At 33.0% G+C, this 26,338-nt stretch overlaps 1 protein-coding gene across 1 annotated transcript in view; it reads right to left on the reverse strand.

Moving 5' to 3' along the window:
* Window positions 1–365: 365 nt before the first annotated feature.
* LOC113728871 (uncharacterized) overlaps window positions 366–26,338 on the reverse strand; it is a 61,149-nt gene continuing 35,176 nt past the window's right edge. The window contains exons 3-5 of the mRNA XM_072077494.1: window positions 984–1,101; window positions 784–886; window positions 366–391 (exon numbers count right to left, since the gene is read on the reverse strand). Coding sequence (XP_071933595.1) covers window positions 366–391; window positions 784–886; window positions 984–1,101 — 247 coding nt within the window. The remainder of the gene's footprint in view (window positions 392–783; window positions 887–983; window positions 1,102–26,338) is intronic.

Here is a 26,338-nt window from a genome sequence, read left to right on the forward strand (position 1 = left end):
CCACTTTACCAGGATGCCAACCACATTTTGAACAATCTTTAGACCCCTTTTGTTTCTTCCTATCTCCACCTACCCGTTATAGGTAACAATTATATCAAAATCACATCCAAAGCAGTTGTCTTTCGATGGTAATTAATAAATAATCAAAGCCAAATACTAATGACAAACTTGTCCACACTTACATGATTAGTATAAATGGAGAATCTGAAATTTTGCATACAGACGGCACTATAAACTATAATCATCTGTTAATCCAAACGGTAACGTGTTAAGCAACAAACCCCACCTCTTTTTCCAAAATGACATAATGTATTTTATATATATATATATATATATATGTGTGTGTGTGTGTGTGTATAAACAAACTATGCAGCTTTCTCCTCAGTCCAAACTGCAAAGCACCACAAATAGATTTGATACTTTGAAATGTGGCAGTAATTTCTTCCAATGCAATATGTTGTTGAGAGATTGAGACCTTAATAATTGTCAGATGCAATTACACAAAATAATGCCTGGATAACACAAGAAGTTTTGTACCATAATTCATGTCCTGGATAACATGATGGGCAAATTAGGCCAAAAATGATGCCCTCTAATGCAGGGCAATAAGCATAAATTAGCCCGGAAAAACAAGATAGCATCACAGCCAGATTCAGTCAGAAAACACACACAATTTTGAAACGATTGATCAAACTCTTATTGATTCTCTTGGATTTCCATACAACTACCATTGTACAAAGATGCCGCAACGGCTTCATTATTACACCAAGTTATGGAAACTACAGCCCACAACACCAATACAAGAAACGAAGAAATTAACAGCAAAATCAGAACCGAATGACATAAAGAAAAGGCCAGAAAGATTATGTACAAACAACCCTCTACTCTGATCATCAAACAAAAACCATAACAACTTTAGTCATTTATTCCTTCACCTAGTAGTGATACAAAGCATACAATTGAAGATCCTAGAACAAGCATACCGTACACGGGGATACACCCCATTTGTATACAAACTTGATTCCCTCCAAAGATCTTCCATGGTCTCCAGAAACAAATTTAAGCTTCTTACTGGAGGGACATAAAGGATCAGGGGCGCTGCTGAGAAAGCCACAGCAAAGAAAAAGTGCAGCATCTCTTTCAGAACAAAACAAATAATTAAGCAACCGGACTAGTTAATCAGTCCCTTCTTCTCAGGGGAAAAAAATCTGATCTTGGATGGATCTTGCTGATCTGCTATGAAGGTTTTGATCTTGCTGATCTGCTATGAAGGTTTTTTTCTTTTTTTGCAGAGTTAAGAGAGTTTGGAGTTTCCTGGCTATTTAGTATAATAATCCCAAGCAGATATGTATGGGCTATGGACCATTTTTGGGGTTGGATATAGTGGAATTAAATATGGCGCGTGGGAAGAAAGCTACTACTCGTTGAATCAAGAAATTGTAGAATTAAATAATTATGATTGATTTAGCCTTTCTGGGTGCTGCGGCTGCAAGTGCATTTTGGAGTTTTTGACATGAACAATGACAGGTGAACTTATGTCAGCCCCTAGTTTTCATCCCTTGGTTGTTTCGTAGTATTAGTTTGGAATAATTTCAGAAGTCTCCCCCTGAGGTTTATGCTAATATTCAATTAGTATCTCTAAAGTTTTTGAAATATCACTTGCCTCCCCCTCGAATCACACCTTTTGTAACAATGTCCTCCTTCCTAGGGCTGGAGCTGAACTAAGTAGCTCGGCTCGAGCTCGCGAGCTACTTGGTCAGCAGCTCAAGCTTGAGCTCGATTGACCAAGCTCGATCTCGAGTTCGAGCTGCTCGGGGAGTCGAGCTCGATCTTGGAAATATGATACTCGACGAGCTCTATCGAGTTTTTTGTAATATATATTTTAATTTTTATTATTGTAAAATGTCAATAATATCCTTTATTTAAAATTATATATAAAATATTAATTTTTATTACTTAAGCTTGATTAGACTTGATTGAACTCGAATAAGCTCGATTGAACTTGATTTGAATTAATTACATTTAATTAAACTCGAGCTCAAGTTCGAGCTTGAGTTCCATAAATTGATGTCGAGCTCGAGCTCGAGTAGTGCACTACTCGAGCTCGAGCTCGAGTCGACAGCACCCCTGGCCCCTACCCCCATATCCTGAAAGCATTCCTATAATAATCATGTAAGGAGAGAGATATACTTTCCTTCCAAATCGACCCTTTTGTATTGTCTTATCTTGAATTTTCTATCAAATTGATCTTAATATTAGATTTGCATGGGAGGACTTAAAAAAAATTTAAGAAGGGGAGAGGGGGTATTAAGTGCGACAATAATTCTTAGAATTGTATTTTTTTTCATTTTGATTTTTCCTAGATTATTTTTGCCTATATGATTATTAGAATAATGAATAAAATCCAATATAAGATTGCATATGAGACTAAAAAAAATAGAGGAGAGAGATGTTTATATAGAAAAATAATTGTTAGAGTAGGCACTTCGATTTATAATCTTTTAAATTTTTTTGCATAAATAATTGTTAGAATAAAATGGTATTTTAATATAAAGTTTGCATTAGAGAATTAAAAATGGGGGAAAGAGATATTTAAGTGCAAAAATAGTTGTTATAATAGTATTCTTTTCATGGATTTTGGTACTTTCTCTTCCCTTTTTTTTTTTTTTGCTTCAACAAATGTTAGAGAAGTAAGGGTGATTTAATATAACGTTGTTGCTGGAGGATTAAGAAAGTTGGAGGTAGAGGATTATTTAAGAGCAAAAATAATTATTTGAATAGCCATTGTCTTTATCAACTTAGATTTTTTCTTCTAGATTTTATTTGCTTAAATAATTTTCAAGGATAATTTAATACACAGTTAATGTAGGACGGTTAAATAAGTGGGATGACTCAAGTGGAAAAAAAAAAGTTAAAATAGCCATTTTATTTTAGTGATTTTGATTTTTCTCTTCCATTTTTTATCTAAAGAATTACTATAATGTGAGGGCAATTTTGTCAATTTGTAGTGATCCCATGTCACTAATAGGAAAGTAAGTAATATTTTTGAAACTTTAAAGGTGCCAAGTGATATTAGCATAAACCTCAACGGAGGAATTATTCTTATTAGATTTGGTATGCTTTGTTTGTTTGATTATTTATGTATTTATTTATTTTTGGTTTTTGGTATACCAGATGTGTTACAAAAGTTTTTTTTTTTTAAGGGAAGGTGTAACAAAAGTTTAACATAAATCTTTGTCAGGTAGTCTTGAATTACTCTCCAATTGAGTTGTCTTTAAGCAAATTTTTGTTCAGATTGCAGTTTTCTATAGAAAAAGTTTTACATTTTCTGTAAATATATTTTTTAATTAACATTTTATTTTACATATATCAAATCGTTATAATATATATTTTTTATAAAAACTCTAAAAAAAATAACAATCCAAACGGACTATGCTAATTGAGTTGAATGGTCAAAGCTTTGAAATGAAAAGAAACTCGGTTTCATACTACATACATTTACATTTATGTTCAAAGCTCTTTTCACTTTGCCCTTATACAAGAGACACCTTCGCCAAAATGCGAACTCAAAAAATTGTAACAAATTGTAAGATGGCATCATACAAATTGTAACATAAGCACGCCTTGTCAAACACTTGTCTTTTACACTCGATCTACAACAAATATTTATTTTGCAAAAGATCTTTACCTCAATTCGCTTTTTATTGTTCTTGGAGCATGAAAACCTTCCTTTTCCCAACTTCCAGTACTTACATCTACTCAATAAACCTTATTCAGTAGATAATTTCAACTGATTGAATGCTTGATCATTTTACATGCAAAGTAGAAGGCCAATACCCTACCAAGATCAATTTTACTCTTCTTTTTTTTTTTTTAAAGATACTTTCCTATTTTAATCTACTTTTAATAGCGATTTATATGGCTAATTTGTTTCCTATGACGTTGTTTTTCCCCTTCTTTTGGCACACTCAGTATCTCACCTAAAGGGTGATATGGTTTTTCCATTGGTTTTGCAAACAAAATTTGTATTAGAATGATTTGAATGCTAGTTTTAGGTGGAAAAGTTCTTATTTTTTCAAGTTAAGGGAGTAAAGTGGAATTACTCACAACTTCCAAGTTGATTATCTACATGTAGATTGTTTGATTATTCAGTCGCAATCGATTAAATACTAAAAGGGTCAACTAATCATATACTAATTTGACTTGTAAACCAAATCTTACCACTTAAGGGCTATGGCTAAATGGTTCTTCTCTTCCTACTAAAACAATTTTAATTTATTAGCTTGAAAATTTTTATGCGGGTCAAAATCGCCAAAAACATGTGGATTACAAAAGCGTCGCATTTAGTAGGTCATTTCATTGTCTAAATTTAGTACACTTAACCAATTCGATCACAGTATTGTGCCACCTCCCCATAGACTTTGAGTTGGTTGGCTAGTCTTTTTCAAGAGGTGGGACAAGTCCAAGAGTAAGATGGAAGAGAAAACAAGTGTTGCCTAACATGTTTCAGAAAAAAAAAAAAAAAACATGTTTCCAAATATTTTTAAAAAAATGTATATAACAAGGCCCTTTTACATATATATATATATATATATATATATATGCGCGCGCGTGTGTATATATATAATTTTTCTTTTTCCCTTTCCTCTTTTAATTTTTTTTATTTTCATTATGAGGTAAGTTACAAGTGGAGACACAAGCTGGCAAATGACAATTGACCCCAAGCAATTTCCAAAGCAGTTTTCTTTGTTTATATACTTTAAAAGATCACTACCATCAAGCATGTATGTAAATTTAAATTTTGAAATTTTAGATTATTCAGGTTAATCTTTTATCTCTCTTTTTTCTTGTTTTGGTTTATAGAGGACATAAGTGGTCTAATATTTACACGTATCAAACACTAATCAAAATTTTACTAAAAAAATAAAGGTCTTTTTTTTTTTTACATTAGTCTGATTTTTTAAGAGCTCAATTAACTGGTAGGAATTCAGGCAGCTGGTGACCTTGATATAAACTGTGGAAAGCTTTCTAATGCAGCCAAAATGTTTACATTCTCCTTCTATCATAACTGCAAGCGAGCTTTAACACAACCTAAAATGACTTGGTGGCTGCTTTTTATAGTACGTGTTGATTGAAAGGAAACTAGATTTTTTTAAAACATAGTTTATAATGTTAAATTGTGTGGAAGTACAAAAGGTAGAAAATAAAAAATATTTCTTCTTGAAAAAAAAAGACTTCTTCTAATTCTTTACTAGATAAGAACCTAATGGCTATGAGCATTGCAGTGTAGTAAAATGTAACATTGTTTAGATTGCGAGTTTTCGTAGAATTATTTTTTCGACACATTTTACAAAAATTTTAAAAACTTGCAACCCAAACGAGGCCTAAACTTCTCATATACAGGTGGAAAAGTGTGGTAAAAATATACACTTCGAGTTGAAGAAAATTGGATTGGACTTTGAGAATACAGATGATTCTAAGCAACCGATTCTTTGCATATTAAATAGTATTACGTGGAACTCGCTTAAGTATTCCAGCTAGCTTTTTAAATAGTACCTTAATATTAGAATGGATTTTTACTGTGTGGTGCCCTGAGAATATTAGATAAGTACACAAAAAAGAGAGCGGGGTGACTGTTAAAGGTCTAAAATTAATACCTGAATTGCAACACTTTGCAAAGAAAATTAATCTTTTTGTATAAAAGAAGCACCTAACCCTAACCCACTTCTTTTAGTGCGCTAAGGGTACCAAATACATAGACATATTCCTATCACAATATTAATTAGCACATTAGTGTTGCTTTTGCATAAACCTCTACTAGTCAAAAAGTTAGATAAACCCTATTATGAAGTGGAAGATTCAAGATATATGAGTTAGTTGGGAGATGTCTACTCGTCTGTTGACATCTTTTATTTAGGAACTTATAATAAATTTATTTTTAAAAAATTAAGAAAAAGTCCCGAGAGCCAGGAGGCAGGTTGGGGGTGGTATGGGGTGGCAAATTGACAACTTTTTATTTTTTTAAGGGATAATTTTGAAAACCACCCTCGAAGTTTCTAACAATTGCACTTAAATATCCTCTAATATTGGAAATTACATTGTCCTCCCCTTGAATGACATTGTTCTTATAACTACTTCGGCCCTTCTTAGGAAAAACTTCCTTAAAGATTAAGAAAAAGTATTGACACATAAATTTCTACCAAATTTGCTCTTAATGTATGTAGGAGAAATTATGTACTCCCTCCGTCCCACTTTGATAGTCCTGTTTCTTTTTTCACACAGTTTAAGAAAAAGTAGTTAATTTTGTTGGAAAAGTAAATTTAAATTGCTATTTTCCTAAAATACCCTCACATTAAATATGGTACAACTTTATGGGAACTTGAATTGATTGTAAAAAAAGAATCAACTCTCATTAAATGGGATAGGTTTATAGTAACAACTACTTACATTGAATAAGGGTATTTTAAGAAAATTAAAATATAACTACATTTTTCAATTGGAAAGTGGACTACAATTTGGGACAGATGAAAAAGGAATACATGACTATCAAAGTGGGGCGGAGGGAGTACCATTTTTTTTTTATGAAAGTAACAAAATAAAAAGAAGGAAAAAAATTTAGCCCTCCAATGTTTCTCTCAGGACAACAAAGACTATATATAAAAAATGCAACTTTTGATTGTTAAAATCAAGAAGAGCCGTTGCACTATCAATTACAACGACTCTATCTTGGCGGCATATAAACTAGAGAAAGTGTGAAAAACATGGATTCCTTTTTTCAAGGAAAGCATTCTTTTGTGAAATGAGCTATAACCTTCATCAAGTATTAGAGGTATGCATAAACTAGTACGGCAATTGAAGAATAAGTGGGTCTTCATCAAGTTATCATAGGAACTTAATTCATGGAGGAACATCATTGAGCATCAAAAACAAAATTTGTGGCCGAGAATGCAATGCAACAATTAGAATTTCAGAAAGTGAAAGAAATCTAGATAGGTTATATTTCTATTGTGCCAAATGTGACTATTTCAAGTGGTATAATGGCAACGAAGAAGAAGAAGTGAGCAGCGGAAGACGACAATTAGTTTGATTTTTCACATTAGGTAAATGATCACTAATTCGAGGATATTCTGATCTTTGGAGTTCTCTCTTATCAAAACCAGATTAGTTTTCTCACAATAATAATACTATATAACATCTTGGCTCAAGTTCTTATGCGATTAGCAAATTGGCGCCAAGAAGTAGACAGAAATTATATTTGATGCAATTTCGTTTCCTCATTATTTTTTCAATAGCAGAAAATGCACTGCTTTTTCAGGGCAATTTGGTCATTTGGAAACTACCGATGGCGACATTTGATCATATCTATTTGAAAAGGGAGGGTAGTGTGATTTTCAATATTAGAGGGTATTTAAGTATAATTGTCAAAAAAACTTTGAGGGAGCTGAAATTATCCCTTTTTTTAAATGAAAAATCTGGTTGTCCCATTCAAGTTTCCAAGAAATGAAGTTGTACATTTTAGTTTCTTGCCTTTGTTAGGTTTTCCCCTAATCTGGAACTGCCGTGGCCGCTACGAAAGAAACAATCAAGATGTTCGCGAAAAGTAAAAGGGCACAACACAAAGACGTATCCCAATTAAACTGTCTAAACTCGATGCTTTTCTTAATCTTTTTCTTTTCATATTATAAGGTTACAACTAATCTCTTTTAGATATATAGTGCATAACGCTTTCATGATGGGATACTATATACAAGATACTCTTATTATTTGGCACAAAACTAACTTACAAAGAGTTATTTATTAATACTTGTATAAAATTAGACTAAAATCACACTTAGAAATAATAAACCTACAATTTCTAAATTTTTTAAAATTTTAAATAGTATTGAAAAATGAATTAAACTACTTGAAACTCAAATCGAGTTCGTTTCATAAGCATTTGTTCGAATTTGGTTAATCAACCTATCAAACCAAGTTTGAATAACATTTTGCATTCGAAAAATTTTCAAACTCAGTCCAAGTTTGGCTTGCTTATCATAAATTGAAATTTATAGATAAAAAATTCAAACTGCTCGAGTTAGTCTCGACAAAAATTCATTTAAGTTCAAGTCGATAGATAAACAAATCAAATTTGGATTCAGTTTCAAGTTTGATAAAATAATAGAAATAAATTTAAATATTAAAATATTCGATTTGATTAGATTCTTTTATATCCCAAACCTCAAGCTTAGTTGATGATAAACTTCGCTTACATAATAATAAGCTTCAAAGTCAAACTACGAAATGATGTAATACTTAAGGCTCGGGATCATTGCACTGTTCCAACTTCTAGACAAAGTGTTAATTGTAAGCAGACGGCGATATGAGTTTGTCTAGTTTATAGTTTAGACCCCATCAGAACTCTCGAGTACCTTCATATTGAACACAAGAACCTGGCCAAGTTGTACTTATACCTACAGTGATTAATTTAGAAGTAATAATTAATGTGCGTTTTTCAATCAAAAGCGTCTGTTAAGCTTGGATCTTCAAAAGTAAGAGAATGAAGAATTATAAACCAAATCGCCCACCAAACCAAATGCCACATGCATCAATTCTGTATTTTCTTCTGTTATTGGGGCACGCCACGAAAAGGTTTGCTATCTGGATAAAGACACTGCCCCAAGGTTCAGGGCAATGATGATGCCCCTGGAATTCTCTAACATTGCACTCAACTTTGAGTTTTTCTTTTAAATAATTTTTTAGCCGGAGAGGATGAGATTTAATCATTTGAGTTGCCAGATGGAAAAATTAGGATTCGAATTTAACCCCTCTAAATTTTGAAACTTCAATCTCAACTATTAAATTAAAGTCTTCTCAGTCAATTTTGAGTTTTTTGAGTACTTGTTCTCAATGAAAATTGAAACCAATTTATGGAACTGCGAAATTCTTACTTTAGCAGTCCTCAAATATTTATTTGAGGCTTCTTCCTTAACTGAAGCAGCACAGGGGAATGGGTAGAAACGATTGAGTTAGTAATCAGTTGGGGGTGATGTACAATCTTTTGAAGAAGGTTACAATTCATCACAAATTATTTATGTAATCTTTTCATTGTATAATTCACATAGATTTGTGCGGTTTTGTTCTCAACTTATTTTTAAAACTTGATTTTAGATTTTAATTTTAAAAAAGTTATTTTGTTGTATTCTCAACTGCTTTTCAAATCTTGATTTGGATTTTTTGAGTCTAAAAAAGTTGAAAATCAGAAATATCTAGTTTAGCGCTTTTAATTTTGATTTTCTAAAATCAACTTTTTACAAAATCAGTAGTAGAGAATAAGGCCTACAGATGAATTGTGGTTACATTATCTTAATTTTTATATCTAATTTTCTTGTATTTGTGACCTAATTTTGGACATAAACTGATGAAACGAATGTCTTACCAAAATACAGCTGCGATGGAATGTGGCCCGCCGCCCAGAGCAATAGCATGTGATACCGCGTTGTAAATACGCCAGTAAGAAAACAAGTCAAAAAAAAAAAGGATTAATTACATTTACCTCCCTTGAGATTTAGCGAAGCTACCTAATAGTCCTTGTAGTTTGGATAAATAACATATACCTCCCTTGGCAATAACTCTGTTAGCATCCTACTGTTAGTGATGGTCAAATGGCTAAATTATCCTCCATGCAAATGCTTTAGTAAAAAAACTTAAAAAGAAAGAAAAATGCAAAAAAAAAAAAAAACTTAAATAAAATAGAATTCTTGTGTAGTTGATAAATTTAATAAAAATCAGAAATCAGAAAAATCATTAGATAAAGATATATGAAGAAAGAAAGAGTTGGATCTCATCCATAATCTCCATCCTCTCCATTCTCAATTGCTATCTCGTTTTCTACTACTATAAATGCCCCTACTACCATCTCCTTCCTTCCCTGTCTCTTTCATGTACCACTAATTTGGGTTTTTAAAACTTTCCTGCTTCCACCTTCATCTGTATGCATCTTCTCCATTTGAAAGCTCATTAGAAAAAATTATCTATTGGATTTGCTGCAAATTTGAATCCGATGGCTAATAAAACTTGTTCATACTCATACTCCAGATTGTATTGTCTATGATATTTGTGGTTGACTTCCTCTATTTATTTTAATAGTTGGGATAGATCTAAAATTATAGTATGTTCTTGACACGCATTGTGTATTTATCGGATTGATGAACTTTAGATGGAAAGTTCAAAGGACTATGGTAGTTTGAAAAACTTTCTTTTGCCTTAGAAAACAAAAGGATGAATAATACAAAAACAAACTAAAAGGAAAGAAAGGAAACTGGGTTGCATGCCAGAAGACTAGTTCTTGGATGTCATTTCATCGATTTTGGTAGTGGTTGACGGTGTCTCGGATGGCGCCGTCCCATCGCCGCTGCCATTTCTACGACTTTAAAGTTTTGATTTTTTTTTGACAAATAAAATGAAGAGGAAGAAGACAAAAAAGAAAATAAAAGAAAGAGGGATTTGTAACTTTAAAGGATGGGTAACTTGGGGCATTCACTTAATATGTTTTGCTGGGATAATCAAAACAAGCAGTCAAACGTTTGCTAATTGACGGGAAGGGGGTGTTTGTTATAGAATTATGAGTTTAAAGGTTCATTTTGTTATTTGTTCAAATCATGGGGAGTAATTTGTAGTTTGGCCAAACCTCAAGGGAGGTTGATGTAATTAACCCTAAAAAATGGTTTGGAAAAAAAACTAATTAACTTATTATCTAATTCGAAAAAATGTTCACCCGTACGGGAATTGGATCCAATATGTAAACTGCAGAAAGCTAATCAGAAAATTAGTCAAGAGCTCAAAATTGATAATAATATAGACTAAGAACCAGTTGGTTGCTATGATTAATATGCTTGTTTATTATGTAATTTGTTATGAAACAATTAAAAGTATGGATGTCCCTTTGTATTCCCAAGAGGATTAATTCTTGATTTATGGTTACATTATGTATAGAAGTTACAATCCATAAATCTATTCATGTAGTGGAAGAACCGTTTCATAGGTTTCTTCATATTCTTGTAATAGTGGGTGTTTAATAGGATTGATTGTTCTTTTAATCTTGTAGTACCTATATATAGAGGTACATTGACACCCTTTGGAATGACTTTTGTATCTTATTAGAATATAAGAATATCACTCTCCATTTCTCTACTTCTTTCTCCAATATTTCACTTGATATTATAGTAGCTTATTTTATTAGTTTTATAACACGTTATCAGCACGAAATCTCTACTTTTGAGCAAAAGGTGAAAACGGGGGCTCTACCTTGAACAAAGGTGAAGTACAAGATTTTGTCGAAATTCTGTCCATATTTCTTCAAGAAAATTCTGAGGTAAATTTCTAACTCAAAAACTTATTTCAATTTCTTATGGCTAATATTTGAATTATCGCAAAATACAAGTACCTACTGTTGAACAACCACTAAACACAAACATATATTGTTTGATATCTTTGAGGTAATATTTCTCCTTTTAATTCTACTTATTTATCTTTATAATTATTTGTTATAAATAATTATATTCTGATGCATTGAGTTTTGGAGATATTATTATAAAAAATCAATTATATTTGAGGATCTACTTATCCTTTGAAATACTTAAAGAAAAAGATTCGACCACCTGAAGATGGTCGTTGTTTAACGAAAATATTTGCCACTAGAAGATGGTCATTATTTCAAAAGCCTGGTATGATAAATTTACCTGTGGCTACAAGAACATAAATATGCAATGTTTAGAATTACTTCTCAGTTGAAATTGTGTTGAGAAAATTTTACTCATAAGATATATTAAAAATAATACTCTCCACAATTGATTTCTCGAATATGCTCCTGTAGTAGCAATATTGAGAGAAATTTTGAGAAGTATTTTGTACTTATTGCATGCTAGTTCTAGTCCATTCCCAGAAGTGAATGCGACTAAATTTCAATTTATTAGTTATGGTTGTTGCCATGACTATGATTTTGGTAAATATATATTTTTACCATGACAAGAGAAAAAATTACCACTTGAAGTGGGATAATAATGATAAGGACAAGAAAATAAAGGTCCTAAAGATAAATGTCCTGAAGTACATTTGACAAATCAAAATTATAATCGCATCTTCACATGGCCAATTTCTTTAAACACCCTGAAGGTGTATGATGCTTGATTTAATTTATGATAGTAATTAGCTTTTCTTCCTGAAGAAGAAATGAATGTTAAATATTTGGGATCAAAAAAATTATGGTGATGATATTTGTCCCATAAGAATTATGGTGACAATGATATGTGTCTCATTAATAAGTGCTACTATATACACTATATTCCAATGAGAGAGATAAATACAATCAGTTGTAGTGTATAAGTGATTGAAAACTCCAGAAGAGCCACTACTATATTTCTCCCTGTAGGAGAAAAGTTTATTATGAATAAAGTACTATTTTTTATCATGTCTCGAAAAATTTATTGAATTTGAATATCCGTTGAAATGGATATCAAATTGAGATATTAAATGAGACAACAATAGAGATCATGTTTAGAAATCAAATGAGATAAAGGTTAATTATATCATAATAACCATTCGAGAGAGAAATAGTTATCGATATAGTTGTCTTCATTCTCATTTGATTTATAATTATCACCTGCAGTAAACCAGAAGTTTACTGATCCCAATGAATACATGATTTAACGAAAGTGAAAATATTTGAGAGCCGACAAATGTTTATACATACCCCCTTTATATTATATATGGCTCCAAAAAAAATTTTAATTTTTATGTCGGTATGAATCAGTTTTTAGGATTAAATATCGTAAAATATTTGATGGGTGATCTATTAAATGATTTATTTATTTTGATGAGTTACGATTCCCGACAATAGGGGGAGGAAAAGATCAACCGAAAGGAAATCATTTAAAAAAAATTATATTTCCTCGATCCTCATACAAAATAACGTGAACTGGAAGTTCAAGAAATTATTCATTTGCTGAAAACTGCAAATCAATTGTCAGATATATTTATCGACTCCAGAAGAGCCATTAAATCAACTATTTCTGCAGGAAATACTCTGGTTAAAATTGATGTCCCTGAAGGACATGTACAAGTGTTACAAATAAATTTAAGGCCGGCCTATCTAAATAAGGTATAAATTGATTTCAAATAACTCCGGAGATTAAATAAATGTCATGATAAAATTCAACCTCTTGAAGAGGTTGCTCCTGAAGAGCCAACTCCTGAAGAAAATGAAATCATAGAAAATTTAATTGGAGTCTAATGAAATGTAGCACTTGATATTATAGAAGTTGATGAGAATCATGAATCTAAATCGGTTGATGAATATCGGTATAGAAATGATTGTTCAAAGTGGAAAGATACAATCCAATCTGAATTGGATTTATTGGTTAAAAGAAAAAGTTTTTGGACCTGTAGTCCAAACACTTGAAGGTGTAAAACTAATAGAATATAAATGGGTATTTGTGATAAAGAGAAATGAGAAAAAGGAAATTGTGAGGTATAAAGCAAGACTTGTAGTTCAAGGATTTTCACAAAGGCCTGAATTTAATTATGATGAAATGTATTCACCTGTAGTGGATGCTATCACATTTAGATATCTTGTGAGTTTTGCAGTAAATGAAAAATTAGATATGCGTCTAATAGACGTCGTTACTGCATATTTATATGGGAATCTTGAAAATGATATTTATATGAGAATCCCCGAAGGATTCAACATGCCTGAAGCATGCAAATCAAATTCTAAAAATATTTATTCTATTAAATTACAAAGGTCTCTGTATGAGCTCAAACAATCTGGACGTATGTGGTATTATCGTCTCAATGAATATCTGACTAAAGAAGGTTATACCAATGATCCAATATGTCCATATGTTTTTACCAAGAAAAATGGATCAAATTTTGTGATCATTGTTATATATATTGATGATCTAAATTTGATTGGAACTCCTGAAGAGATTCAAAATAATGTTGAATATTTGAAGAAAGATTTGAGATCAAAGATTTTGGAAAAACAAAATTCTATCTTGATTTACAAATTGAGCATTTAAAAAGTGAAATTTTTGTTCACCAAACTGCATATACCCGGAAGGTATTAAAGCAGTTTTATATGGATAAGGCACATATATTAAGTATTCCAATGGTTGTCAGATCATTAAATCCTAATAAAGATTCTTTTAGATCGTGAGAGAAAGATGAAGAGATATTTGGTCCTAAAGTACCATATCTCAGTACAATTGGCGAAGAATATTGGAATGCGACGATTAAAAGATCTCAAATGATGTTTGCATCAGGGGGAGAAATTAATACACAAGAATAGTGTACTCTTTTTCCTTCACTAGGGTTTTTGTCCTGATGGGTTTTTCCCTAGTAAGGTTTTAACGAGGCATATTCTTTGTGTAATGGACATCCAAGAGGGAGTGTTATGAAACAATTAAAAGTATGGATGTCCCTTTGTATTCCCAAGAGGATTAATTCTTGTTTTATGGTTACATTATGTATAAAAGTTACAATCCATAAATCTATTCATGTAGTGGAAGAACCGTTTCATAGGTTTATTCATATTCTTGTAATAGTGGGTGTTTAATAGGATTGATTGTTCTTTTAATCTTGTAGTACCTATATATAGAGGTACATTGACACCCTTTGGAATGACTTTTGTATCTTATTAGAATATAAGAATATCACTCTCCATTTCTCTACTTCTTTCTCCAATATTTCACTTGATATTATAGTAGCTTATTTTATTAGTTTTATAACATAATTGGCATTATTGCTTATTCTTTTGGGCAACATACACTTTACCCCCTGTGATTTATCATTTTTCACATAATTTTACTATGATTTCAAAAGTTATACATAATCTTCTCATTATTTGAATTAAAGTGTTAAAATGAAAAAATTTGCATTCCATAACGGAATCAACTAAAATATTAAAACTACTCCTATATAAAGTTAAAAAATATTTATTAACCATGAGGGATTATATATATATTTTGAAAACTATAAGGGGGTTTTATTATAAAGCATTAAACCATAAGGGAGTTATATGGTAAAATATAAAATCATATGGTGTTAGAGTGTCATGCATATTATATTTATATATTTTGATCATTTCAACCATTTTAATTTTTAAACAAGCGTAATTTCGATATTTTAATGAGTTCCAAATTATCATTTTCATTATTTTGACACTTTAATACAAACTATGGGGAGGTTATATATAACTTTTGAAACTATAGAGGGATTACGTAGGGAAGTTATGTAAAAAATTGCTAAACCACATGGTTAAAGTATATCTTGCTTGATTCTTTTTAAATTGAGCAGATAATGATGAAACTCTCGCTTGCAGTGAATCTACAACTGCCAACACGCTTGTGTCCTAAGCTTGACGAGATTTAGAAAGCTGCTTTAAGAATGGCAAGTTTATCCTGCATTAGGTTGGAAAATAATTTCTGTTAAACCAAATTTTGTAATATAATTTTATTGTGACACTTGAAAGTGGACCATATTTCGGTATAAAGTTTTGCATGTTCTAAATTTGACTAAATTCCAGCAAGTAGAGGTTTATCTCTTGTTTATTTTCCTGCTTGTTTCATTTTTGCCTGTGATGTTTAATGCAAGCAATGCTCCCTTCTCGTGTACAATAAGATTACAGTCCACAAAAAATTGCTTCTGGGTTTATCATGAATTTGTGATGATTAGGAAATGGAAATATATATTTCTTGTTCATTATACATAAACTTGAAAAGGTGGGGTGTGTTTTTAACTAGGGAAGGAAGCCATTACCCATCGTCAATCTTTTCTGTCTTGCCTAAACTGTTTTCTTTTTTTTTTGTTCCAATTTTAGATAATTACTATTTTTTTTCGTGCTTATAGTTGGCAACATGATGAGTGGATGGAATTGATCAATGTGCGAAAGTACAGAAGCAGAGGCACACTAGAAACAGGAATATTGCAGCAACCAGAAGCCACACAGAAGAGCAACAAATTGCAAAACACTAAAAATTGCCGTCTTTGGACAGGAAGAGACCCATACCACAAGCTATGGCATTGAAGTTAAGGATGAAAGGGATCAACATATAGTTGATAGACTTTCAAAGTGAGGGTAACAGGATGCCACACTCAAAAGGTTGGAGGACCGTGACTTCTCTGATTGCTGACGCTGTTTACATGCAAGTATGAAATCATTGTTTAGCATACTTGGCAGTTTTCTCTGTGGCTAAATATTGGTTTCCAAATATTTGAAGATATTTTCTATCATCTATTTTCTTGTTTTACTTAATAGGACTTATTGGCTATCTAATGTTTTCCTTTTTTTTTTTGATAATGCCTATCTAATGTTTTCTGAGCGCACATAATTTTGCATTGGAAGCTTGGATACCATGTTTGGATTGTAAATTATCTGAGATATTTTACTGTAGCACTTTTTGTGATGTAATGTATATGAGATAAGAAGGTAATTGGGAAGATAAAAAAGTGTATTGAAAATTGTAATGGTAATTTAAACAAATATATTTGGACAAATAATTTCCTGTCCAAAATGGTTTTGCGCATTATGGTGTGTTTACTTCCAACGTGTATGCAAAGGCACTGGTTAAGTGTCAAAAAACAGTCCATTCCTACTATGCTGCTATCACCACCACCAATAATTAATGCTGGCCATAAAGTCAAGTTGTTGTATAGGTTGATCTTCCCAGATTGTTGCTCGGACTAAAGTACACATCTCTAGCTAAAGGTGATGGATGGACAAGACAGCCGAAGGTGAAGACTTATGTACCGGATGAGATGCTTGAAGTCGTAGCCCACCTTTGCCTCTAACCTCACTCCAACATTCTTTGGGAAAGGATTATGTTCTATCTTTACGAGAATCGCATTGACTTAAATCTCTCTTCTCAAATTGTGTACTGGCCATCAACAATCTTAGTTGATATAGTGCTAAGTTAGAATTTTGTCTAAGCTCATGCTTGTGCCCCTTGTGCTTGAAGTTGAATTGGTATTCGGTACCCCTTTTACTGGTTAAAGAGTAGATGACTTTTTTTTCGGTAAATCTGTAACTTTTATTGCTGTAACCATTAAATACACTGCAGCGGAGCTGCAATTCACATTGCAATTGCAGTATTACATAATATCCTCAAATAAAATATATTCATCTATGAACTACTATAACAATCTAACCCCACTAGCTGCAAAAGGTAGTATGAGGAAGATTCCAGATGACACTAATTTCCCAATTTTCTTTGGTGTTTGGTACATGTTTCCAAGTACTGACATATCTACGAAGTTCCTCAAAAACCAAGTGAATGATTGTAGTAGCATCAACACCCTTTTGCTCCCCTATACATCAGTAGCGATTCCTGAATTATAGACCAAACGTAAGCAGCATAGTTACATTGGAAAAACAAATGCTCACATGATTCGTAAGCAGTTGTACACAATGGACACCATGGATCAGAAATTACTCCCCACTTTACCAAGCGATCCTTAGCATTCAGTCGATTCAAACACAACATCCATAAAACAAAAGAATGTCTAGGAATGGAGTGTTTGAACCAAACCAACTGATGCCAAGATATAGTGTGCTCCTCGGGGACAAGTAGTCTCATAGCTGATTTGAGAGTGAAAACTCCTAAACTATCAGCTAACCAACGAATCGAGTCAGGACAAGAGCTACCTAAATGATCATCTGGAGGAAGTGCTTGGATAATCTCATTTACAGCATTTATATGTCTCCTACCCTCAGGCCATTTCCACCTGTTGTTCTCAATAGTTGTTGCTACTTTAGCTTGAGGAGTGCTTGCAAACTGTTTCATAATATGTTCTCCATAAATGTTTCTCAAAGGCCCTTTTGGGTGCCAATTATCATACCATAAGGAAGTGCTGGCGCACCTTTACCAACAATATACTTAATATGATATTAAACAAGTGGTCGCAGCTGAAGAAGTTTCCTCCAAAACCAAGAGCTATCCTGAGGAATAGGTACAACCCAAAAGGATTGATTTTTGAGCTCTACAGAATGTACCCAAGCTATCCATAGAGAGTCTTTTCTCAAAGTAATGTCCCAAATATGTTTAATCAACATGGCTTTGTTCTGTAGTGAAATCCTCTTCAAACCCAGTCCGCCAACTTCTACAGATTTACTCATATCTCTCCAACAAACTTTAACACCTGATCCAGAAACTTCAGCTCCTTTCCAGAGTAGATGAATTTACCACCTAGTCGCCATTTTAAGTTTATTATTTCATCTGGCATCCCACCAGTGAACTAGCTAAGACTGCATGAAATTTGTTTGATCGTACTCTATCTCATGTATTGCATTTCGTAATATGTATATTAAATTTCTATGTATGATACACGAGTTGCTCAAGAATGCGTTTTCGGAGGATTAGAACCTTTTAACTGGGGAGTATTTTCTTTTGGTTTTCCTATTCTTTATGCCGCTTGTGTGATCAGTCTGGTCAACTAATGGCTTTTGTTGAAGATTCTATTCCGTGATGAAAGTTCTTGCTGCTCTTGAAATTGCATGTAAGTTATCTCAACTGGAACGTAATATCGACTTTAACAATCAAAATTAGTGTGCTTTATAGGTTCCATTATTGCTTATCCACACACATATACAAAAGATTAAAGACTGATCCTAATTAGTATTCCTGGTATTGCAGTGCAATTTTCCCCAAAACAGGGAAAAAGGTTTCATCGGGTAGAAAAATTTCATGAGGAAGTAAACATGGATCGCACTTCCAATTTAATGCAATACTAGTTGATTTGGGCCTCGCGTCGCGTGAGGTTGCCCAGATTTGAACCGTGTGTTCTACACTATAGTTAAAAAGGAGGAACATAAAGCAGCACTAACATAAATAATTTCATATATATTAGTTTTTTTTTACATGAAATCTGGCGATTTAACTTTAACTTTGGCAAAACAGGCAAAACAAGGTTCGCATCATAAAGAACATTCAAGTAAAGGCAAAATAGGGTTCTGCCGGCATGCTAAAGTACTTATCTATCATATCAGACCAATGAAATGTTTTTTATAACTAATGTGAACTTTGCAAATTACTAAATATCATTGTAATATAGCAGAGAGTCCAATGAAGATAAACGTCTTTATTTGATATGATTCTTGTTATTCTGGTAAAAAATCTCTTTACATTGATTGTCATATGTTTCACAATATATTGGAGCAACTAAATATTAATGGGTCGTGTTGTGGTAGGGACTACGATATCTCATTTGTATGAAATCTGCAGTGCAAGTCCTGAATCTGGGTTATTAGATCACGTACAAGCCACACTCCAATAGCTAGCCCAAACCAGCAAGAAATCCTTCAAGATGAAATAAATCTAATCATGTCACTCGTCCAGTAAAAGGAGAAAAATTGGGAAAACATTTCTTTTGGTGTTGTTGCCTACTTGAAGTAAAGCAGGTTCAAAACTTTTGGTGTGAAAAATAGCTAGAAGTCAATGCAATTAACTTGATAAGCACGTGTTATTGAATGAGTAAGATACATTTCAAAGTTTTTAACGTCATATATAAATGGGCAAATTACACTTTATTCCCTTATGGTTTAGTGTTTTTATACATAACCCTCCTATGGTTTCAAAAACTATACATAACTCCATCATGATTTGGATTAAAGCGTTAAAGTGATAGAATCTGCAATCCATAATGGAGTCACCTAAAATGTCAAAAATATCCATATGTAAAGGTGAAAATTATTTATTAACTACAAAGGGATAATGTGTATATTTTGAAAACCATAAGGAGATTATATGGTAAAACATTAAACTATAAGGGGGTTATATTGTAAAACATAAAATCATACGAAATTAGTGTGTCATGTATATACTATTTATATATTTTGGCTATTTCAACCATTTTAATTTTTAAACAAGGGTAATTTTGACATTTTTATAGGTTCTATTACAAATGATTATTTTCATCACTTTGACACTTTATTTGAAACAATGAGGGTGTTATGTATAACTTTTGAAACTATGGGGGGAATATGTACAAAAATACTAAACAATAGGAGGGTAAAATGTAATTTGTCCGATATAAATTTCCAATCAACCAACCATTATAAGTATGCATTCCTTTCTACAAGCTACTTATAATATACAAAAAAAAAATTCTAGACGTGTGAGTATAGAAATAGAGAGCAAAAACTTAAATCTATTGTGACAACAATGTAGAAACAATCAACAAGCGTAACTGGAGCAGTTGAAGTGACCCACGAAGCCACTCGACCAGGTTGAGGGCAAATACTTTTCAAACACAATATAATATATTATACGAGTGTGAATAAAAAAAAAAATTCAGTTGTTACAAACAAAATAACCAAAACTTAAGCATCCATAACAACTTTATTAGCTAGCATATGTGCATCGTAGCATGCCAATAGGGAAAATGTAATATGAACATGAAATTTGAGCTCCTCAAAGGAATGCCTAATCCATTTTGAGCAAATTCCCTCAAGTTTTCATCATTGGCAGTTTGAGTTAAAGAAATAGCATCCAACACATTGGTTTCTATAAATTTGATGACTTAGACGTATATCTAAAATAAAAGATTGTCGAAAATATTTAAATTTTGTACAAGACGTGAAAATTTGAAACTATTTGAATTCAATAGTCTAAAGCAATGGGCCATTTGTAACTTAAAAGGTATACATCCTCTGAAGCCATGTAAAATCAGCTAGAAAGTATTCATACATTATTAGATGAATTATTTAAGTGGGCTGTAAACTACAGTTGAAACTTTTGAAATGGATCCAAATTCCATTCCAAAAATTTCTACTTTTGTTATGATGCATTCATGCAGCTAGGAGTTGCTATAGTATTGTTCAAAGGCAGCCATACATATGATTCAAAAAAATACATAATAGCAAGACGGTTGATTTTATGGTAATACCTATACATTTTAACTATGCATCCTCGGCTGCTCAACCATTCATTCAACATTAGAAAACTTTCATCTTCAAACAACCAATATGCCTTGACAACAATAATAATCAAGCAAACCAAGAATTGCTGAAGCCAAAAACAAAAAATTTAAAGTAGTCCACTAATTACCATCAATTGTTCATTTTGCGCTTGAACTTCAATCAAGCCAAGAACTATTGAAGCAAGAATTGTAATACTTAAAGGAGCAGTCCACCATTTACCATAATCAGTATCAAAACAATGTATAACCAGTCTTAATCAGATTTGATTGTCAGCAGACATGCACTGATATATTGGATTACAGTGATTCATTTGGATGGAATATATATATAGGAGCATTAATGTTGTCTTTATTTGTATTATTTTTTTAGATCTATTATATCTATTGATTTCAGATATATATATATATATATATATATATATAGTATCATGTTTGTTTGATGTATTTTTTGCCATTAGTACAGATTTATTTCAATGAAATGATCTTTTCTATCAAAAATGTATCAAAACAATGTATACCCTACTTAAATCTAATGTCAATCAAGGAAAGATGGCTATATATAGCCACCCATATCTCATCAAAGGAAAGATAGCATGTCGCTATACTAAAAGCATGTATGTTCTTGGCCATATGATATATAATTCCTAAAATTCCTAAAGTTAGACTTACGAATAAAATAATACAATAAAGTTAGTTAGAAACCCCAACATCCAAATTACAGATTTTAATCAAGATTCCAATTCTTCTAAATCCTTATTATGATTATGAGAGTTCACCAGCAACCCACGACGGCACCACTTGAAAAGCAGTAGAACTGACCTTCCCTAGTTCTATCTTCATTAATGCAACAAAAGGCAAAGTTACGATTGTGGAATATCCTACAATTAACCACCACACTTATGACTTGTACATCCAAAAGATTGCAACTATTAGAAAAAAAAATTATAAACAATTTTATTTGTGAACAATAAGAACCAAGATTTCCTCACAATTCTGATTATGAATATAGATGGAAAAAATTATCACAAAATTAGTTACCATAGTTAATTCACCTCCAACAGCATTAAAGCTTAAAGGAGACCAAAGGAGCAAGAGAAGAAAGCGAGAGAAAATTGCCAAAAAAATAAAGCAAAAAAAGAAAGAAGAGGCAAGTAGAGGGAGTTCATCAGACGACAATGAAGAGGTGGAGGTGGGATAATATCACCTCTTCTTCTTAATCCAACGGCAACCATAAGTGATGCAAGAAAAACAAATTAGGCACCCACGCCAATCTCTATCACACCGTTCACCACTTGGAAGAGCTATTAAATAGGCGGTCTCCCTTTTTTTTTTGAAACAGAAAAAACAATCAAGTATCAACTGCTAGCCACCGCTTGGAATCGATCCAAAATAGGGCTACAAATGAGCCGAGTCGAGTCAAATTTTGAACTTATCGAGCCGAGCTCGACTTAATAACAAGTAGGCTAGAGTTCGATCTCGAGCTCGACGAGCCAAGAAAATTGAGCTCGAGCTTGACTCGACCAAGAAAGAGCCACAGTTGAGCTCGACTTGACAAAACTCGCGAGCTGTAGCTCGATTTCTGGCTCGCGAGCAGCTCAAATTGTCAGCTCGTAACGTAGCTTGAATTTCTGACTCGTGAGCAGTTCGTTAGCTCGAGTTTTTGGAAAATATTCTAATAAAAACAACAAATAATTATTTTTTAAATAAATAATAAAATATTAGGGACATATATGTAATTTTACTATTAAAATAAATAAATATATATGTATATATGTATATATATATATATACTCGAACTCGCAAGCCTAACGAGTTTAATATTTTGAGCTTGAGTTCGATTTGACCAACTCGAGTCGAGTTTTGACTCGAGCCGCTCGCTTCGTTTGCAGCTCTAGTCCAAAGTAACGGCTGTCTCTTTTTTCCAGGCAACAAAGACAATAAAATCCCTAAACATAAATCTGAGATTTATCCATAGTTGAGGCGCAAAAATGCATATCACCATTTTCATCATTTCACTATAGTCACAAACAATTCCCAATTGATAACTAGCACTCCCCACTAATACATAACAAGTCCACATCAGCAGGCAACCCCGAAATTGACAAAAAAAAAAACCTTCAATAACTCAGCAGAAATAACGAATTCGCCCACACAATAAAGGGGGCAAAGTCAATTCCAATCAATTAAAATCTAATTGCAAACTTCGGATTTTAGTATAAGAAGGATTTCAAGGTTCTGACTATGAAAGAAATAGCAATATGTACTCAATTAGTATCTATCTACATCTAATTAACATCTAATTCTTCTATACAACAGCCGTGTATCAGAAACCTTTTATCAACCTCTATAGCAGTTCTTCATATTAAATTCTCAAAGAAGTAAATGCTCAAAGGAATAAAAGAGAGCAATATGTGCTCAATTAATAGCTCTTTACACTATATAGCCAAGATCAAGGAAACCCCGAATTGAAGAATAAGTCAAGAAGACTCCGAATCTAAATTGAAGTGCAAGTGTTTTCCTGTTCCTCTACATAGATTAGTAGAGCAATCTTCTTCATCCTCATCATTAAAGCAAATGTGTATTCTAGTTACTCTAGGCAAAGAAGTAGAGCAATCTTTTTCATCCTCATCAATAATGCAAATGTGTCTTCCAGTTGCTCTTGATAAAGAAGTAGAGCAACATTCTTCATCCTCGTCATTAAACTGAATGTGTCGTTCTATTCCTATGGACAGACACCCAACTTCCCATGTAAAAGTCCCTATGCTTTTCGGCTAAAACTATCAAGAAAAAAGAAACCATCCAACCAATATTAAGAGAAGAAAACAAGAAAGAGATCCAAACAATCTTAAGAGGAGAAAATGACAATTACAACATTTTTTGGCTTAGCTGCAGTGGTTGGGAAGTGCCTATATATCGCCCAACTGCTATGTGGTATAGCAACAATTTTTACTTTGGCTCCGTTGTAGTAAATCTCAAAAAGACCAGACTTCTCAAGCTTCGCATCAAACTTTAGGAAAAACTTATCAACCACAGATTCAACCAATTTCTAGTCTTTCGAACCTAACTGATGTACATATGTTCTATCTAACAAGGTGACGGCTAGCAAGTCAAATTGAGGTTAAATGCCAAACAGCTCACCTGTAAAAATAAGAAGTGGCCAGGGCTAAATCCGCCAATTTCACTCTAATGCTTAAGTCAAAAAATGTCGGGAGTTATATGAGTGAGTTGGATTGCATACTTTTCAAATGAGCAAGAAGCCGGTATTTATACTAGAAGAGATAGATGGTGGAATGATGAGATCTACTAGTAGTCTGATCTCATAAGATAACACGTGGCATCGATGCCAGTTATAAATCTAACTTATAGTGTGATTGACTGTCACATCAATCATATCAATCACTAATCATATCATAATGACTAGTTGAGACTTTTTACACCTCAAGTAGATGGGTTACCCCGAGATGAACTCTTGACAAGGACATGTAAGTCGAGATATCTAAAATATTTTCTTATCTATGATGCCGAGGTACCCATAATAAATCACTCAACTTTGAAAAGAATGAGGAGTTTCAGAGGCTATTCTTTTTCGAGGTTCTACCTCGAAGTGACCAAAGGGTATACATGGCAACCCATATTGCTGCGAGGAGACAATGCGTCAATCAAGGATGACTGATGTGCTATTCTTTTGGAAGGTGTTAGATAAACTGTTAATCATTTATGAGGGGAGCGAAAAAGAGAGAGAGGCGAGCGTTTCGAAATTTGAAAATTTCGCATTTTCATCTTCCTTAACCCCTATAAATAGGGTGTAATTCACGGCTCATTTCCACCACGCAATCAAATTATAACTCCCTATCCAAGATGATCATTCAAGGTATTTCAAGAGCTCATCTTTGCCAAAAACTTTTTGAAATCAGTAAGTTACATTTTCTTTTTTACAGTAGTTATAGTTAGAATAGCAAGAACTCACAAAGAGATGGCGAGTTCGAGTTTTTTCAAGACAAAGAGATCCGACCCTGCAAAAGAGAAAACAACCGAGACAAAAGAAACTGCCAGTTTGGATGAAGAGTTTTTGGGAAAGTTGAATGGAGGGGGAATACGGATTATCCAACTCTACCAAGAAGTCAGAGGCCTTGTATAATGATGCCTTTGATTCCAAGACGTCTCAGGACGTTGGAGTAGTTGTGCCCAAAGTTTCCCTTAACCTCATCTTGGTTGATTTCGGAGAGATCCCTTTGTTTAAAAGCATGATCGGGGAGACAAATCAAGAGCGTTACTATGAACATACCCATTCTGCCGAAGTTATAACATATATCGAGCAAAACTGGATCAATCAACGGTCATCCCGTCTAAAGGGCAAGTGCCAATATATGCGGAGCAGTTGGAGGCTGGTTTGAGAATACCGATCACTAGATTTTTTCGAGATAACTTTCGCCAATAGGGAACTCGAGTTACCCGTTGGCTCCGAATGCTATCCGAACTTTGGTGGGGATCGAGATGCTGTATTGAGAACATGGAGTGGTTTTTATAGTTAACATCTTCCGAAGATTCTACACAATCAAGAATCGTGAAAATGAGAAGGAGTGGTTTTACCTCAACATCCGATCCAAGAATATTAAAAAATTGATAGTAGATGTTCTGACATCTATCACTGACATCTATCAAGAAGTGAAAGAATAAATTTGTCTTTGGATCAGATGAGGGCTTCCTAATATGAACTCGATTCTCCAAGGACCACTCGAGAAGAAATCGAATCGATGAGGTAGCGGAAGGATCAATCTTGATTAGGTTATGGATAAATTGGATGGATTCTAGACAATCAAGGACCGCTCGAGATTGTTTAGAACGATAGAATGGCGCCACAATTCAACATGGTCTTGAATTGATAAGCCGAAACTTGAACAAAGGAGATTCGACTCACTTTGTATCAAGGAACGCTCCCCAAGGAACAAGAGAAAACTCTCAAATTTTATTCATAATTGTCTTCCCCTTGAAAATATCATAAGCTTGGCTATTTATAGTCTTACAAGACTCAAAACCCTAATCTAAATTGGAAACAATACAAGTTTCCTTATTTGACTTGACTTCCAAACTTGACACAGCTTCCTAAACAAATTTGGAAGCAATTAACTACTTTCTTAAAACTCTAATTCAACTAGAATGGGAAACTAACTAACTCAAATTGGTTTAACTATGGTCAACATGACCTTAACCTTTATTCCCTAATTCAAACAACTTACTCAACTCTCAAATTAACTCTAATTAACAACTAACATTTTTGAAAACTCAATTAAATAAATGATAACAAGAAATAAGCATGACACGGGGTTGGATCTTCAATGATTCTCAAGCCCGATTGCACCATCAACCATTATTTGAATGTGAAGACTTG

Source organism: Coffea arabica, chromosome 2e (assembly GCF_036785885.1).
Source record: "Coffea arabica cultivar ET-39 chromosome 2e, Coffea Arabica ET-39 HiFi, whole genome shotgun sequence".
In the NCBI taxonomy this organism is placed as follows: Eukaryota; Viridiplantae; Streptophyta; class Magnoliopsida; order Gentianales; family Rubiaceae; genus Coffea; species Coffea arabica.